This window comes from Amphiprion ocellaris, chromosome 6 (genome assembly GCF_022539595.1).
Source record: "Amphiprion ocellaris isolate individual 3 ecotype Okinawa chromosome 6, ASM2253959v1, whole genome shotgun sequence".
Classification (NCBI taxonomy): domain Eukaryota; kingdom Metazoa; phylum Chordata; class Actinopteri; family Pomacentridae; genus Amphiprion; species Amphiprion ocellaris.
Genome location: NC_072771.1, coordinates 26,993,286 through 27,009,798, shown reverse-complemented (window position 1 = coordinate 27,009,798; position 16,513 = coordinate 26,993,286). Strand labels below are relative to the sequence as shown.

General features: G+C 37.0%; 2 protein-coding genes across 4 annotated transcripts in view; both read left to right on the top strand.

Annotated features, from left to right (window-relative positions):
• LOC111576470 (pikachurin) overlaps positions 1-7,433 on the top strand; it is a 33,742-nt gene extending 26,309 nt beyond the window's left edge. For 2 of the 3 annotated variants that reach the window (XM_035953678.2, XM_035953680.2), the window contains 10 exons: positions 134-377; positions 490-601; positions 1,572-1,688; positions 2,614-2,794; positions 3,334-3,357; positions 3,571-3,649; positions 3,906-4,049; positions 4,360-4,443; positions 5,257-5,360; positions 5,488-7,433. In XM_035953678.2, the coding sequence (XP_035809571.2) occupies positions 134-377; positions 490-601; positions 1,572-1,688; positions 2,614-2,794; positions 3,334-3,357; positions 3,571-3,649; positions 3,906-4,049; positions 4,360-4,443; positions 5,257-5,360; positions 5,488-5,639 (1,241 nt within the window). In that variant the 3' untranslated portion in view covers positions 5,640-7,433. The remainder of the gene's footprint in view (positions 1-133; positions 378-489; positions 602-1,571; positions 1,689-2,613; positions 2,795-3,333; positions 3,358-3,570; positions 3,650-3,905; positions 4,050-4,359; positions 4,444-5,256; positions 5,361-5,487) is intronic. The other variant, XM_035953679.2, reaches the window with a different exon arrangement.
• A 5,384-nt stretch (positions 7,434-12,817) lies between these two features.
• Positions 12,818-14,544, top strand: LOC111576467 (putative defense protein 1). Its single transcript, XM_035953677.2, is given in 3 exon segments — positions 12,818-13,328; positions 13,330-13,406; positions 13,869-14,544. Coding segments are annotated over 3 exon segments (303 nt in total). The 5' UTR covers positions 12,818-13,236; the 3' UTR covers positions 14,003-14,544.
• Positions 14,545-16,513: the final 1,969 nt, after the last annotated feature.

Sequence of the window (16,513 nt, the reverse complement as noted above, 5' to 3'; positions counted from 1 at the left end):
TCCTGATTTTCTTCTGTTCTCACTGCCTTCTTCTTTTTCCTCTTCTTCACTCTTAATCACCTTCATGCTGGCTCCTCTTCTTTTTCTTTGTGACTGCCTGTTATTTTCTCGTGTCCTCTCTCCGATTCCTCAGGTTTCTCACTGTCCTCGCCACTCTTCAATGAAACAGTGTTTTCGTACGCCGTCATCCCTTGGCCTCAGTCCTCTCAGAGTTATCTGTCCTTTATGGAGTTTGAGGTGACATTTCGGCCGTCGCTGCCTGACGGGGTTCTGCTGTACAGCGATGACTCAGGGAGTGGAGATTTTCTGGCTATAAACCTGGCGGACAGATATGTAGAGTTCAGGTTTGACTGCGGCTCTGGAGGAGCTGTAATAAGGTACTCAGAAGATCCAATCTGAATCCGTTCTGTGTTTCTTTCATTTTCCTTTTGCTTTTATATTTTCTAACTAGACTGTCCAACACTAACTGTGTCATGATCCGTGCTGCAGGAGTGAGGAGCAGATCAGTCTGGACTCATGGCATGAGCTGAGAGTATCTCGCACAGCAAAGAGTGGCATCCTGCAGGTGGATAGCCAGAGGCCGATGGAAGGAATTGCTGAGGTATTTTAAATCCATATGTGTTGTTTGAAAACTGTATTATGACGTTTTTTAAGATGACAGATAAACTTCACAGAAAAGGCAACAACAGAGCCTTCACACATACCCATTTGCTGCTGAGAGCTACACAGGTAATTTTTGTGTACTTATACTTTCAGCCAAAGCAATGTGGCTGTCCTTTCAAAGTCACCTTTTGAATGTAAAACACTTACTCATCTTTTAGCTCTGCTTTGGTCCTCTAACTCCGGAAAAAATGTCATATTCCCCTGTGCTCATCTATCTTAAGTGATAGATAAGCCTTTTTTAATCCCACAGTGGGGAAATTTGCAGTATTACAGTAGCAAAGGGGGGTAGTGCAAATATGTAAGGAACATCAGTAGAAAATTATTATAAACAAGAAATATACATACATAAGTACTGGTAGTATTGTACAGATTCTTCCACAGACATTCACATATTGCACAGATTCCTCCGTATATGGAAAATAAGATATTGCACATATGTACTGTAAATTTGAAAAACAGTGTCATTGCACAGATTCTTCCATGAGGAGAGATCCTGATATTGCACAGATTCTTGGAAGAAATCGAAAACCTTCGTAATGTACATGTTCGTATATGTTGTTGTTGCCTTGCAGTGACTTCATGAAAACTCACTGACAGTTCTGACCTTTTAATATCATCATGTTCTCACCCCATATAGCAGCAAACACAGTTTTTACTGTGAGTTTCTATGATGAAAATGGGAAAAATTTTGGCATTGTATGATTTGTTGTTTCTTCATCTTCCATGAGTTAACTTGATTAAAACACAAAGTGCATTGGGAGTGGAAATTATGCTATCCTTGAATAAATACATGATTTCTTAACCAAGACAAGAATTATATTATGGGCAAACATGTTCATTTTTATGGAATAACTAGATCTTTCTCTCAATGGTTGACATAATTAATCTCTGCCGTATTTACTTTGCAGGGTGCTTTCACTCAGATCAACTGCAGCTCACCTCTGTATATTGGTGGAGTGCCAGAATACGATAAAACCAAGAGGACAGCAGGTGTAAAGAAGCCCTTCACTGGAATTATTCAGAAGGTAAAAGCTTCTACACAGTCTAACATCAGTATTTAGATATAATGTTAGTGTTTTGTGATACACTTATTACACAAAGATCATTGCTTATTAATTTAACTTCAAGTCCACCTCAGTACATCTTTCAGTTGCACAAGTCAACAGCCTAAATATAACCATAAATAATCAGCATATATACTGTACACCAGGGGGGGGAAAAATCTAGTCCTGCAGAATTGTTCCTTTTTTGCTTGCAATTTCTCTTCATATTTTTGAAATATACAAAAATGACATTAACATTACAACTATAGACTGTAAATTTGCATGCATAATCTAAAATAACCTGTAGCTTTGACAGCCATAGAAAATATTTTATTTTATTTTAATTACATTTTGGGGGGATGATTACAATTTTTGACGTGTTTTCATTTTAGTCCTGCCCTGCTGTAAATACTTTTTTAAAATTAGATACAGTTAGTGATGATTAACAGAAAAATAAGTATTGGATTTTACAATTTTCACAGATCTGTTTGTTAAATGAGCAATATCTATAATCTAATTACAGACCTTTCACAACAAAAAAGTTGATAGATAGATAGATAGATAGATAGATAGACTTTATTATTCATCCCCTTGGGTAAATTCATGATATTTATTATAGCTATATCTACAAATATATCTTCATCATGACAATATAACAAGAAAAAAAGCCAAAAAGTACACATCATCTCACATAAAAGGCAAGAAAGTATATTTTACTGTATTTTTATGGGATCATTATGTTCCATTACTTTACAGTTTGGTCTTTTTTTCACTCTTTGCTGGTGGAGTTTTGCTGTTTTCTTTACAGGAACAGGTTCTTGTAACAATAACCTGTTTGACTTTTCACCTTCATTTTCTCTTCCTCTTTCTTGTCCTCATCTCTGTCTGTTGCGTTTTCCCTCCCCAGCTGATACTCAATGACCGGACCATCCCGATAACAACTGGCTCCGCTGGTGGAGTTAATGTAGCAAATTCAGTGCATCCATGTGTGGAAAGTCCCTGTGCCAATGGAGGGACCTGCAGGCCCAAGTGGGATGGATATGAGTGTGACTGCCCTCTAGGGTATGACGGGAGGCACTGCCAGAAAGGTCAGTTGCTGTAAGAATGACTCTCCTTCATATGAAATGCCTCCGTTTTAGTGTCATTTTTCTTTGTAGTCAGTAAACACTGTTATGGATTTTAAAAGAGTGCATGTTTAGTGATTTTCGCTCAGACAATTACCTGCACAAAGGTTTAGAGGAGTCTGGTAGCAGAGCATTTCTCATTTTGTTGCACTGCGATTAGAGAATGTCAGACATCAAATGGCATCACATGACTGAAAGGAATGTTTTGTTCACACGATGTTTATAAAAAGAGAAAAAAATTAGGATACTTGTGAAGATTAAGAATAAATATAATTCTTTTGTACAATAAACAACATCTAAGACACACTAAGTGGTTTCTGCATTTAGCAAAGAAGAGGAGCCTAAGTTGTAATGCATTAAGTTTGTGTTCAATACTTTATCTTTTAACCTTTGGCATGATCTCCCCTCTGTATTTGGAAAATGTGTTTGTTTCTCATGTAATTTCATGTAAAATAATATTTTGGACAACCTGTCTTCTCTTATTTAATGCTTCCATTGAACAGAGTGTGGGAATTACTGTTTGAACAGTAAGTTTTCTTCTGTGAATTCACAAATCTGATAGTAACAACCTGTACATTATAATAATCTATTGTTACATCTGGAAATGCACAGTCATTTGTCCTTTTAGTATATTTCTCCATATAAAATAAAAATTGTCCTCTAGCTCAGCTGTAGACTTTAGTTAAATGCTGTTGCTGCCACCTTGTGATGGGATGAAATTATATTTTTTTTCTGCCCAGCTGTGACTGAAGCCATAGAGATTCCACAATTCATTGGCCGAAGTTACTTGACTTATGACAACAGAGATATCCTGAAAAGGTTGGTAGTGTCGCGTTTAAATTAACGCACTTGATATGTTAAATTACTCTCATACTGATTCTTAATTGCATGATAAGAACATTCTGTACACGCAAAATAAAAAGTATACGCATACACACTTGCTAAGTACATTTTGTTTGCTGAGAAGAAAAGGCAAAAAAATAATGAATTGTGTTCTTTATTGTTACAAGAGTAACATATATTGTGATGTTCTTGCATTACTTGTCCAGCATGAATATTTTCCTATTTTTTTCAGAGTGTCTGGATCCAGGACAAACCTTTTCATGCGTTTTAAGAGCACGGCGAAAGATGGCTTGTTGCTCTGGCGAGGAGACAGTCCAATGAGACCCAACAGCGACTTCCTCTCCTTGGGGCTTCAGGATGGTGCTCTAATCTTTAGGTGTTTATTTGTTTGTGTAAAATATGAAGGACAGCATGGTGTAAGCTTATAACCATTCTTATTGAAATATATCTAAGTTATAATGAAACTTTTATAGTCAAAGTGTGAATTCTTTGTGGTTTCTCTTGTGGGAGTAGGTAGGGAGAGTTCAAGCTCCCAGTAGTGGCAGAGCTAAAATATGACACAGTGTCCGAGGCAAGATCATGACCTCAAAAAGAACCAGGATTTATCTGGGCTGTACCACACAAATGTGAATCCACTGCACCTGCTGCAAGCTAAATTCCTCATATGCATTTCTGTCTTGTTCTAGTTATAACCTGGGCAGCGGTGTGGCTAACGTTGTTGTCAACGGGACTTTTAGTGACGGAAAATGGCACAGAGTCAAAGCTGTGAGGTAAGCTCTAAAAAGTTCTCTTTGTTAGGAAATTCTGTGAAAGAGATGTTGCAACACATCTGACACTATGGTTTGCTTTCATTTGTCTTTACAATGACACCAAACCTCAACACTGACATATAGTACCTTAGTAGCACCTCATAAAGGGGATATGGCGAGCATGTTAGCAAATGGTTGTATATTTACGCACCTAGTAGACATAAGGCAACATCTGAGTTCTATGAATTCAATGAAAAATTGTAAAGTTGCCATAAAACCAAAGTATATTTATGTATTCATACAATAATTAATAATATACACCCAAAGCAGTTCCTGGAATTTCTTTTTGGTTTGTTTTGTGACACTTTCACTCACTGTGATGTATGACAAAGTTACGATGCCATAAATCCCCCCCAAAAGAAAAAAAAACATACTTGAATATCTTTGATTATTTATTTTTCAAAATTTAAAAAAAAAAAAAAAAAAAACTCAATGTATACAACATTTTTCCAAATGCCCACAGGTGTTACCAATGCTGAAAAAAATAGTGACTCTACACACTATAGATATTTTTGTATTTACATTTTTAATTTCTTCCCATTCTTTTCTTCTAGCTGCTCTGTGTAAACACAGCCTGCAGTTCAGTCCTAGTCCAAGTTCAACTTAAAGGAGAATTCATTTTGTCTCCTGCAGTACTTTATCAAAACCACATAAATTTTCAATCCATTTGAAAAATAGAAAACTCAAGGACAACCTTTAGAGGATTTAATTGTTTTAACATAACAGAAAGTTTACCATGTTGTTGATGTTCATGATTATCACATATCTGTTCAGGGATGGTCAGTCTGGGAAGCTAACTGTTGATGACTATGGAGCAAAGACGGGCAGGTCACCTGGCAAGATGAGACAACTTAACATCAATGGACCTTTATATGTCGGTAGGTGGACTCACATCTCACAATCCCATTAAGTACAGTTTACTGTATATAATGTAAATCAATGCATAATTTTCACGTCTGCTTTTTGATCTTCTTCTACTGCTTTCTTTATATTCTTCACCTGAAGGTGGCATGAAAGAAATAGCTCTTCACACAAACAGACAATACATTGGAGGCCTGGTGGGCTGCGTGTCCCACTTGACACTCTCCACTGACTATCACTTAGCACTGGTGGAGGACGCTGCTGATGGCAAGAACATCAACACCTGCTCCAACTAGAGAACTGCTTCAACACAACAAGGTCCACTTTCAGCACCATTTACCATCTGGACCATCAGACTTGCCAGCACTAAATCAGTAAGAACAAAGAAGGGTTTTTTTTTGTTGTTAAATATACTAATTCAGACCTAACGTGATTTTAAACTCAAACTGGAAAAAAAAAAATACAACAATGTTGTCTGAGTTGCAAGAAGTGTAAATTGTTTCACCTGCCAACTTGTAAGGTTTACAGTTATTGTTAACGTGATGAATTCCTCTGGATTAACAGCTTCGAGTTGTGGCTGCAGCAAACAGGACCACAAGTCATCAGAGGATATTATAAAGCACAAGTACTCTGTGAAAGGAGAGAAAAAGCTTAGCATTGTGAGTGTATTGAGAGTCTTGAATAACCTTCTGAAGGACTTTTTCATGGGGTGATTCCAATTGTATCTTTATTTTTTCTACTGTAAATCCTCATTTGATTGCTGGAAGAACCAAGTGATCCAAGAGATCAAGACTCATCACGAACCTGAACTAGAGCAGCTAGCAGAGATAAACTTCTTTATAGAGGATTTTTGGTTTTGGCCCTAGAAGATTTTTGTTGTTTTTTGTTGTTTCCGTGGCATTTGTATTCTTGTTTGTGATGTGTTATCAGTCTGTAGACAGATACTTTTTCTAAAGTCTGATTGATGTCAGTTTTTTAAAGGCGTCTAGTTTGCAAGGGTAAAGATGTCAGGTGCACAAAGTATTTGTTTGTTTTTACCTTCTTTAGTTTGCTCTCAGATGTTAGTCACATGGAAGTCTGATGTTGACACGGTGAAGGAGTCCAAATCCTGAAGAAACTATGCATGACAGTCTTTTACTGTCATCTGAAATGAACCACAACACCGTGGACTTCAGCCTCTAAGTTGAGTTGCTTTGTATCTCTTGTTTTCACATGAGAAAAAAACAAAAACAAAAAAGGAACATGATTTCTCCTATTTGATCATTTGATTTCCTCGTATGCTTCAGTTTTATCCCCTAAAGTGGGCATTTTGCAAATGTTCTATCTAAATTTTTATGAAATATTTGTCATTTTATTTCTGTTGGCCCCAAAAAACTATTATCCAAATAAGATGGTTTTACCAATGAGAGTTTGAATTTACGACAAATCCAGTAACAATTTAAACACCTTATATGTCTGAACAGCATTTCAAAAGAGGTGCATTCAATGAAATATACTATGTAAATGTGGATTGTGAATGGATGATCACATTGTTCCTCCACTGTATAAAATGTAGTAAGTACTGACTAAATTTGAAACGTGGTAGAAAACTGACTGTAGACTGTAGTAAAATGCTGTGATCTGTGTCAGCATATGTGTCTGAAGGTCCATTTAAAGCTGTAGGTTGATGCTTACTGCTAACTGTGAGGGCAAATAATGCAAATTTGTGCAGAGGCCTGACCTGTGTGGAGTTAAAATGAGAAGCAGGAACAAGCCTGACTGAGAGCACATACAAACAAAGCATACGGAAGCCTTAATATTCCCTTTAAATAATCCCCTCAGACTTAAAATTAACGCTCCTAAAGAGGAGTATCAAGGTGCACCATTTGTTATGATAAAAGACTGATTGTAGGTATTTGGAATATGTATATTTCCAGGCTTGCAGTCTCTCGCCATTAAACGATGATGAAATATGTAAATCGAGCTGAATTAAAAAATCTGCCATTTGCATCATGTATTATGTAAATGGTACACTGTAACAGCTGCCTGTCAGTGAGTAGACAATTAATGCTAATTTAACAGCCTGCTGATTAAATACCTTGCTGGACAAAGTTTTGTTCTGGTTTATAATGAATGGTAGTGCTTGATTGACATTTTATTCAGGGAATGGACTCAGTTCAAACATCAAAAAGGGCTTGTTTAGGTTTATAAACCACTTCATATAGTAGCTATTGTGCTTGAAGTTTCATCCCAATCATTCTGTGTATTTTCCACATCAGTCTACAATTACATGAATGAATGAATTACTTGGGTTTTTTTCTATAATTAGCCCATTATGTCTGTAATTATGCCTAGCTTGCATGCTTACAGGACACCTTGGATTCATACAAGCTAGGACCACAGTGCTGCTTAGACATTTTCAAACAACAAAGATCAAAACTAAGAAACAATTCAACCTACTTCTCCAATCTGATCTTCGGACCAACACAGAATTCAAAAATCACTGCAAATAAATAGATATACGCTATATTGTACCTAGAAAAATCAGAGTAAATACCAAATAAACACTGCATTTTGCCTTTCGTTTTTCAATTTTTCAAGATAAAGTTGGCAAAAAGTGCATCAATGTTCAACAACTATTCCAGATTTTCATAATTTCTGCAACAGTTTATTTCAGTTAGGCAAAATTTTTCCAGCTCTCTTCAAATCATTGTAATTTGCACAGCTCACATAATCAGTTTTCCTACTGAAAATTTATTCAGTGAGCTACACTTAATGGAGGAATCGGAAGAATGCCACAAATAAAGATTATAGTTTCAGTCAAACACCAGAATTGGAGCAAAATAAACTGTTTCTGCCTCATATGGTCACACAGGAGAGACAGCGCTGTTTTATGCACAAAGATAGAAATGTAGATTACAAAACAGCCACAGCTGATTTGTCACAGTTGACAAATCACAAGGATCAGCAACAAGAAAGCTTCAGAATTCATTCAGCAGACATGAACAAAGCTCTGGCAAAAAGATTGTATTTCCCAGAACATGAAAACAATGACAACAGGGAAACATTATCTCAACACGTAAGACTGGAATTCATGGAGGCAAGCTTGTAAATGATCTTGTTTGTCTTTACTTAACCACAGCTTAGTCACAGGTCATTTTAGATTCAGTCTACCTATTTTGAAATATTGGAAACACAGCAAGAAAACCTCAAAAACTCAGACAGCAGTTTGGAACCCAAGAAAGTGGATTTTGTGCCACACTATAATGAAATTTTAAACTGCAGCAGACATAAAGCCACAGAAATGCATTGCTCAGTATAGGGATGGTCTTCACACAAATAATTTATTGTATTGTTAAACCATGTCATTACTGGACAAGAGTCTGTAGGGCATTTCAGTCACAAGCCACGACACAAGGTATGACTATTTCAGGCGGTTCTGGTTGTTTTGTGACATCTTTGTGGCTGCAGCATTGTTCTGTTGTGCTTTGAAAATAGGCCAATTTGATGCAAAACAGCCTGTAGTAAGTATTTATCCACAACACAAGCAGACAAACTATGAGTTTTAAGTATTTTACCTCTGTATACATGAAGACTAACAGTGCAAAGAGAAGGCAGAAGAAAATGAGTTTTGTGTTTGGGGAAAATCGTAGATGTGTGTTATTTTTCACTTGATTAAATTCCTTATAACACCCTTTGTTCGTAATTATAGCTCAAAATAGTTGCTACATAGCGATATTAGATGTAATTTGGCAATCTATCTAGACTCTGATGAATCCAGATCCAGATAATGTGTATCCCCTGATCAATATTCATTTATGGTTTGACACAAAGAAGGACATTGTCTCGCTTCAATTCAACACACAGCTCCATTATATTAATGTAACTCCATCTCTGATTAAAATTCTCTGTGTGGCGTAAGCTGCTAATGGCCAGCCTACATCTGGCTTCCCCTTCCTGCAGCTTAAGCAACACGTCTTGGCTCCTCTTCACTTCACACTGGCAATCGGATTGTTTGGTTGCTGTTGTTGTGTCCTGTCACATATTACCTAAACACTGGCAACAACGCACAATTGTTTCCCCACTTCTAACTCCCACTGTGAGCTCAATATTTCCAGCATGGCATATTTTTTTCTTTGCCTGGAACAAATCTTACATAAAAACTCACAGTCAAATGAAGCCAAGAGCAGTAGCAACTAGAACGAAGCAGTTTCATTTATTTGAAACCATTTGGCCATATTGAGGTCATCCACATATTATCACAGTTTGAGGTTAAAGGTAACCTGTGCAATGTTTCTTTAAATCTGCATTCACTTGTGAAAATGTCCAAGAATAATGAGTAATGGGCTATAATTAGTTTTGTAAATCTTGTAATGCTGTACTTTACCTTTTTATCAATGCAGTTACCATTAATATTGACTTAAATACCATAACAAATCATATTAGAGGAGCATTTGAACACCATCCTGCTCTAGTTGCAGCACTTTTAGATGGTTAGCTCACCCACATTACAGAAAAACTTATGGTTATGTATTCCTGATGTTCCCAGCCAAAAACAGAATTGACTGTGTGAAAGGAAGGATAAACACCATTTAGTCCTGCCAAATAGGGATTTGTCTTAGTTTAATATTAATACCACAAAATTGAAATGGAAGAGACAATGTTATCATCCTGGCATTTTCTTCCCTGATTTATTCTCATATTAATAAGTTCTCTTCTTTTTACTTCCAACATTCTCACTTCTTAAAAACTTTCCCAATTTAAAAAAAGTAAACAGATTTTTTAAAAGCCATACGGAGAACAGAACACTCTGTTAGAAACCCACTGTGCTATGATGGTGCATGAGTAATGAATTAGTTAGTGTGCACCTGATCAATAATTCAGTAATCAGCTGGAACAAAACATTATCGTTCAATGCAGTAAGAAGTGAATCTGGGGAAGAAGAAAAAAGGACGTTGGTCTCTGCTATAATGCTTCTTAAAGAGTCGTTTTAAATTATATATCCCATGATAAATGATGAAAGAGTACAGTCCGTCTTCTCAGTGGAATGCAAATTCTAACAGGCGCCACAGAGAACATGCCATTGTCAGGTAAGTGTCAGACCCACAGATTTAGATTAGAAACTCATCCTGCCTCTCGATGTCAAGTTTGCACCAGACATTCTTTCATGTGCAAAATAAAAACAAAAAAAGAACTTTCATTATGTAATTCACCAAATCCTTTTTAAGAGAAAAGAGATTAAACAAGTTTTAAGTAGACATAGTGGAATACAATCAACTCTTGTCATGTCCCAGTCAGAAACACAAATGAGAGACTAATCCTTTAAGCACAAAGATTAAACATGTGCATAAACTGAAAAAAAAAAGTTTTTATTTTCTCTATTTTTTTCCTGATAAGTACTAAAGGAGATGTTTATGATATACTGAGATGAAATTAAGAGTGGCATTATTCAGGCTTGAAGCATGAATGAATGAATGAATGAATGAGACTTGTCAGAAAACTGACCAGTAAAGCCTGAAATTCACAATGTTTGAATGAATGAATACAGTGTGAACATAGAAACACGGAGACCAACTTAAATGGTTGTCATTATACAAAATCCAATTTACAGTTGTGCTCATAAGTTTACATACCCTGGCAGAATTTATGATTTTTGGCCATTTTTCAGAGAATATGAATGATAACGCAAAAACCTTTCTTTCACTCATGGTTAGTGTTGTGCTATAGTTTTTTATTATCAAACAACTGTGTTTATTCTTTTTAAATTATAATGACAATAGAAAGTACCCAAATGGCCCTGATCAAAAGTTTACATACCCTGGAGGTTTGGCCTGATAACAGGCACACAAGTTGACACAAACGGGTTTGAATGGCTACTAAAGGTAACCATCCTCACCTGTGATCTATTTGCTTGTAATCAGTGTGTGTGTATAAAAGGTCTGTGAGTTTCTGGGCTCTTGACAGGCCCTTCATCTTTCATCCAGTGCTGCACTGACGTTTCTGGCTTCTAAATCATGGGGAAAGCAACAGAATTGTCAAAGGATCTGCGGGAAAAGGTAATTGAACTGTATAAAACAGGAAAGGGATATAAAAAGATATCCAAGGATCTGAAAATGCCTATCAGCAGTGTTCAAACATTAATTAAGAAGTGGAAACTGAGAGATTCTGTTGAAACCAAACCACGGTCAGGTAGACCAACAAAAATTTCAGCCACTGCTGCCAGAAAAATTGCTCAGGATGCAAAGAAAAACCCACAAATAACTTCAGCTGAAATACAGGAGTCTCTGAAAAACACTGGTGTGGCTGTTTCAAGATGCACAATAAGGAGGCACTTGAACAAAAATGGGCTCCATGGTCGAGTCGCCAGAAGAAAGCCGTTACTACGCAAATGCCACAAAGCATCCCGCTTACAATATGCCAAACAGCACAGAGACAAGCCTCAAAACTTCTTGAACAAAGCCATTTGAAGTGATGAGACCAAAATTGAACTTTTTGGCCACAACCATAAACGTTACATTTGGAGAGGAGTAAACAAGGCCTATAATGAGAAGTACACAATCCATACTGTGAAACACGGAGGTGGATCGCTGATGTTTTGGGGATGTGTGAGCTACAGAGGCACAGGAAACAAGATGAATGCAGCATGTTATCAGAAAATACTGGAGGAAAACTTGCACTCATCAGCCAGGAAGCTGCGCATGGGACATACTTGGACGTTCCAACATGACAACGATCCAAAGCACAAGGCCAAGTCTACCTGTCAGTGGCTACAACAGAATAAAGTAAAGGTTCTGGAGTGACCATCTCAGTCTCCTGACCTCAATATCATTGAGCCACTCTGGGGAGATCTCAAATGTGCAGATCATGCAAGACAGCCCAGGAATTTACAGGAACTGGAGGCTTTTTGCCAAGAAGAATGGGCAGCTTTACCATCTGACAAAATAAAGACCCTCATCTACAACCACCACAAAAGACTTCAAGCTGTCATTGATGTTAAAGGGGGGAATACACGGTATTAAGAACTGGGGTATGTAAACTTTTGATCAGGGTCATTTGAGTAGTTTCTGTCATTATGGTTTTAAAAAAGAAAACAAACAGTTTCTTTGAAAATAAATGGCTTCACCCGACCACTAACCAGGAGTGAAAGAAAAGTTTTGGTTTTATCATTTATATTCTCTGAAAAACGACCAAGAAATCATAAATTCTGCCAGAGTATGTAAACTTATGAGCACAACTGTACATAGTTTTAAAGTAAAACTATGAACAATGTGTGTTCTACAGTCCCACAAAATATGACAAGCATCCATTCCATTAATTCTTTCTTCCTCTATGGACTAGAAGGTGCATCTGCTCCCAGCCAGCTCCTCGTGCTCTTCTACCAACTCTACAGAGTCGATGCAGAGGTGTGCTGCAGCCCCCTTTGCAAAATTATCAGACTTATGAAGCCAAACCTTTAAAAAGAAGGAGGGTGGGGAGGAGCGGGTGAATTGTGCATCTTTAGAGGTCTTTGCCACAAATTTGCTTAAATGTGATCATGACCAAGAAATAGCACAGAATCTTAAACATTTTTTCTTAATGCAACTCCTTGTGTTTTTAATTTTTATTTTTTTTTTTTTAAATTTTCCAATTGTTTTCAGGTTTGATTGAGGTTCTAATCAATCTTTCATGTGGTCTCACGCCTTAATTTTGCCCCAAAACACTAAAATATCACATATTCTTTTCAAGAAATCACAAAGCCATTCATTTGAAATGCATTCTTCATGGTTCAAGAAGTGATCACTAGAGATAATTTTAATGTTTTGGTTGCATGACTCAGCAACAGTATTTTTTTTAAAAAAGCTCATCTCTCGGCTCAGCTCTGTGTTTAACCAGATGGCACTTCACAAGCAGTGAAAAAGCTTCTTATTCGGCCTAATGGAGCTGTTGTTGCCTGGTTTGTTTGTGCTACAAGTGCTCTGTTTTGTTTCTGGCTATCCATCTGGTGCTCCCACTGGTGCCTGTGAGGATTTTACCTCAACCTTCTCCAACATCCTACACTGTTCTCACCAACAGCAAGACATTTGAGCCGGGCAAACCCATCACAGGTAAGATACCCAAAATTACATTTAGAGATAAACAATGATGGATCTGACATCCCATAATAAACTTCCATTTGTTTTTCTGCGAGATGTCACAAAGCAACCATATAATTTTCAAAATTCAAAATATTCAAAATTCAAAAATTTAATGTTTTGTTGTTTAACCATTATGATGATAGTAATTATGATTATTGTTATTATTAGTAGTACTGGTAATAGTGATAGTAGCAGTAGTAGTTGTGGTGGTGTATGTTAAAATTTACAGTATGAGCTTAATATTTTTATGTATTTTGAACACCTTGGACCTTATCTGTTTGTAAAGAACTAAGTACTCACTTTTTAAGCCATCATTGCTCTTTAGATGGTTTTAAGTTTGTCTTTTGTCTATTTTTGGCACAGTGTTTAAAAAAAGAAAGGAAAAAGTGTAGTATAGAATAACTACAGTTTTCTGCCGTTTTCCTGCCGCAGTGACTATTAGTGGACCAGAGTACACAGGAGGTCTTCTGAGAGCCTGGACAGACGGCAGGACCAACGCTCTGGGCAGCTGGCTGAGGCCTCCTCTGGATACAAGGTTCTTTGCGGTGCATTTTCCATTTGTGTAACTAACATTTGTGCAGCTGCTCAAGTGCGTGTGATGTGCATGCTGAGGAATTCAACTCTCAAACTGCTGCAAATATTCTAAAAAGAAAAATGCAATTTAGAAATCTCAACAGATATGTTGTTTGTCAATGCTCTTATCTCAAAAACCTCTTCTTAGGACATCATGACTTTTTCATATGCAAGTAGCATTAATCATTAGCAATGACAATAATACACATTTGCTGATGAATGTAAATTTATATTCACAGTGTTCAGTAAGGGCAGCAACACTGTATACAAATGGATACCACCCGATTCTACAAGCCCTTTCTACTTCATGAAAAGCAAAACACCTCTTCAGTAATATATTTATTTTTGCCTTACATGTGAATTGTGTAAATCTTCTGTTTGAATGAAAACACTTTCCAAGCAAGAAAAATCTCTTCAGTATAATTGTTTTTTCATGGCCACTGTAGCTCAACAGCGTGCAGCCTTCTGGGTTAAGGTGAGGTCCAGCACTCTGAGCAGAGGTAGGTGCAGCAGGGTGACAAGTCAAAATAAATGTAAAGAGACAAACATTTGTGATGATTCGTCCTTATCTTTTGCTTCACAGGGAAACCAGCTGATCTCGGTCTGGCTACAGGTGCAAGTGCTGGAATGACTGAAGACAAACATCTGCTTTTCTTTGCCGTGGTCTGTCTGGCTCTGACTGTTATTCTGCCTTACAAGTTGTATGCTTTTAGATTGTTCATTTTGCACACATGGTCCAATGTTGCATCCCAATTATTTAAATATATATATATTTCTTTTGGCTGGACGGCGACTCAGTCGTTAGCACTGTTGCCTCACAGCTAGAAGATCCACGCTTTGCATCCTGGCCTGAGCCTGTGATCTTTCTGTGTGGAGTTTGCGTGTTCTCCCTGTGTATGTGTGGGTTTTCTCCGGGTACTCCGGCTTCCTGCTATGGTCCAAAAATATACTGAGTAGCCCTGTCATAGTCTGGTGACCTGTCCAGGGTGTCCCCTGCCTTCGCCCTAAGTCAGCTGGGATAGACTCCAGCCCTCCTGTGACCTAAATGAGGATGAAGTGGTGTATAGACAATGGATGGATGGATATTTTTTGTCTTAGATTTTGATCTAAACATGGAACAGCAAAAGTTTTGAGCACACAGATATAAATGCAGCCTGCTTTTTATCATATAACTGATTTATATTCTTTTACGCACCATAGGCAAAGATGATAAATGTGCCTTAAGTTAAAAATATGTCATTCGTTCTCGTCCATAGCTTTTACGGTGTATGTTCTGTTCTATTTAATATAAATCTAAAAAAATATCTCAGCACTTTAACAAAAAACATTAATGGTTTCCAAGACTAAGGTATGAATATAACAAGATGTGGTCTTCCTGGTGAGTCACTTCCTCTTCTAATATATTAATACTTCACTGCAGTGTGAATTCCCTAATTGTACATAATTCACACAGAGCATTGCTGCAATCCCAGCTGTGACACATGGTTTGTTGTGAACACAGTTATGGTTTTTAGTTCATGGAATTTTGCCAGGCTTTCGCTGTCAATGTTTTTTTTTTTTTTTTAAATCACTGGACTTCCCCTCATATATTCTATGCATCTGTGTTTGTATGCATTTCTGATGATTAAGTTAATCTGTCAGTTCTAATAACAACTAAAGACATCTGTGTAATTGCACTTGTATAATTTCATAGAGAGGAAAAGAGAAAAAAGAGAGATTGATAGAGAGATAGTGACAAATAGAGAAGGGCTTTGGATGCAGCTGTGGCGGTTATTGACTGAAATTCATTCCACTCATTGAAGAGCATGTTATGACCTGCTTTTTACGCATGGTTTGATCTATAATCCAGATTCCCACTATGTTGGTTGACAGAAACACTAAAGAGGCTTAACACATGCATTACATGTGACATTTCAAGCTCTATACAATATCCACCGTTCCCTGTGTCACATTTCTCTACTGTACATGCTGCTGAACCATGTAACCTCTGCACCTGAAGCCACAGGAGCAGGTGCAAAGTTGTCGACCCACTTCCACCAAAGCAGGTTTAGAATAAATGACTGTTGGAACAAATTATGTGTTACATCCCTGTGGAAAAAAAAATCCAACCATTTGAGGGTGTTAAACTGCACATAACGACACTCCCGATTTATATACAGCACAAAAATATACTTGAAGAACAGTAAGCTTTGGTGAAAGTTTGGTGCATTTCTAGGTAATAAGTTGAAACTCAGATTGTTATTGATGACTGATGATCTGAAAACCTGAATGCACAATGTCACTTTTAATGGTTCTATTTCTGCTTACATGCAATTTCCTGACCATATTTATTCTATTTTATTGGTTTTTATTTCATTTCACTTACCTCTCATATCGTATATATCTTGCCTCTTTTGCATATGTCATTTTTAATATTGTCTTGTTTTATATTTAGATTTGATTTTATAATTTAATGTTATTTTATTTCTTCTTTATCAATGCACCGTCTGGTGGCAGCTATTTAT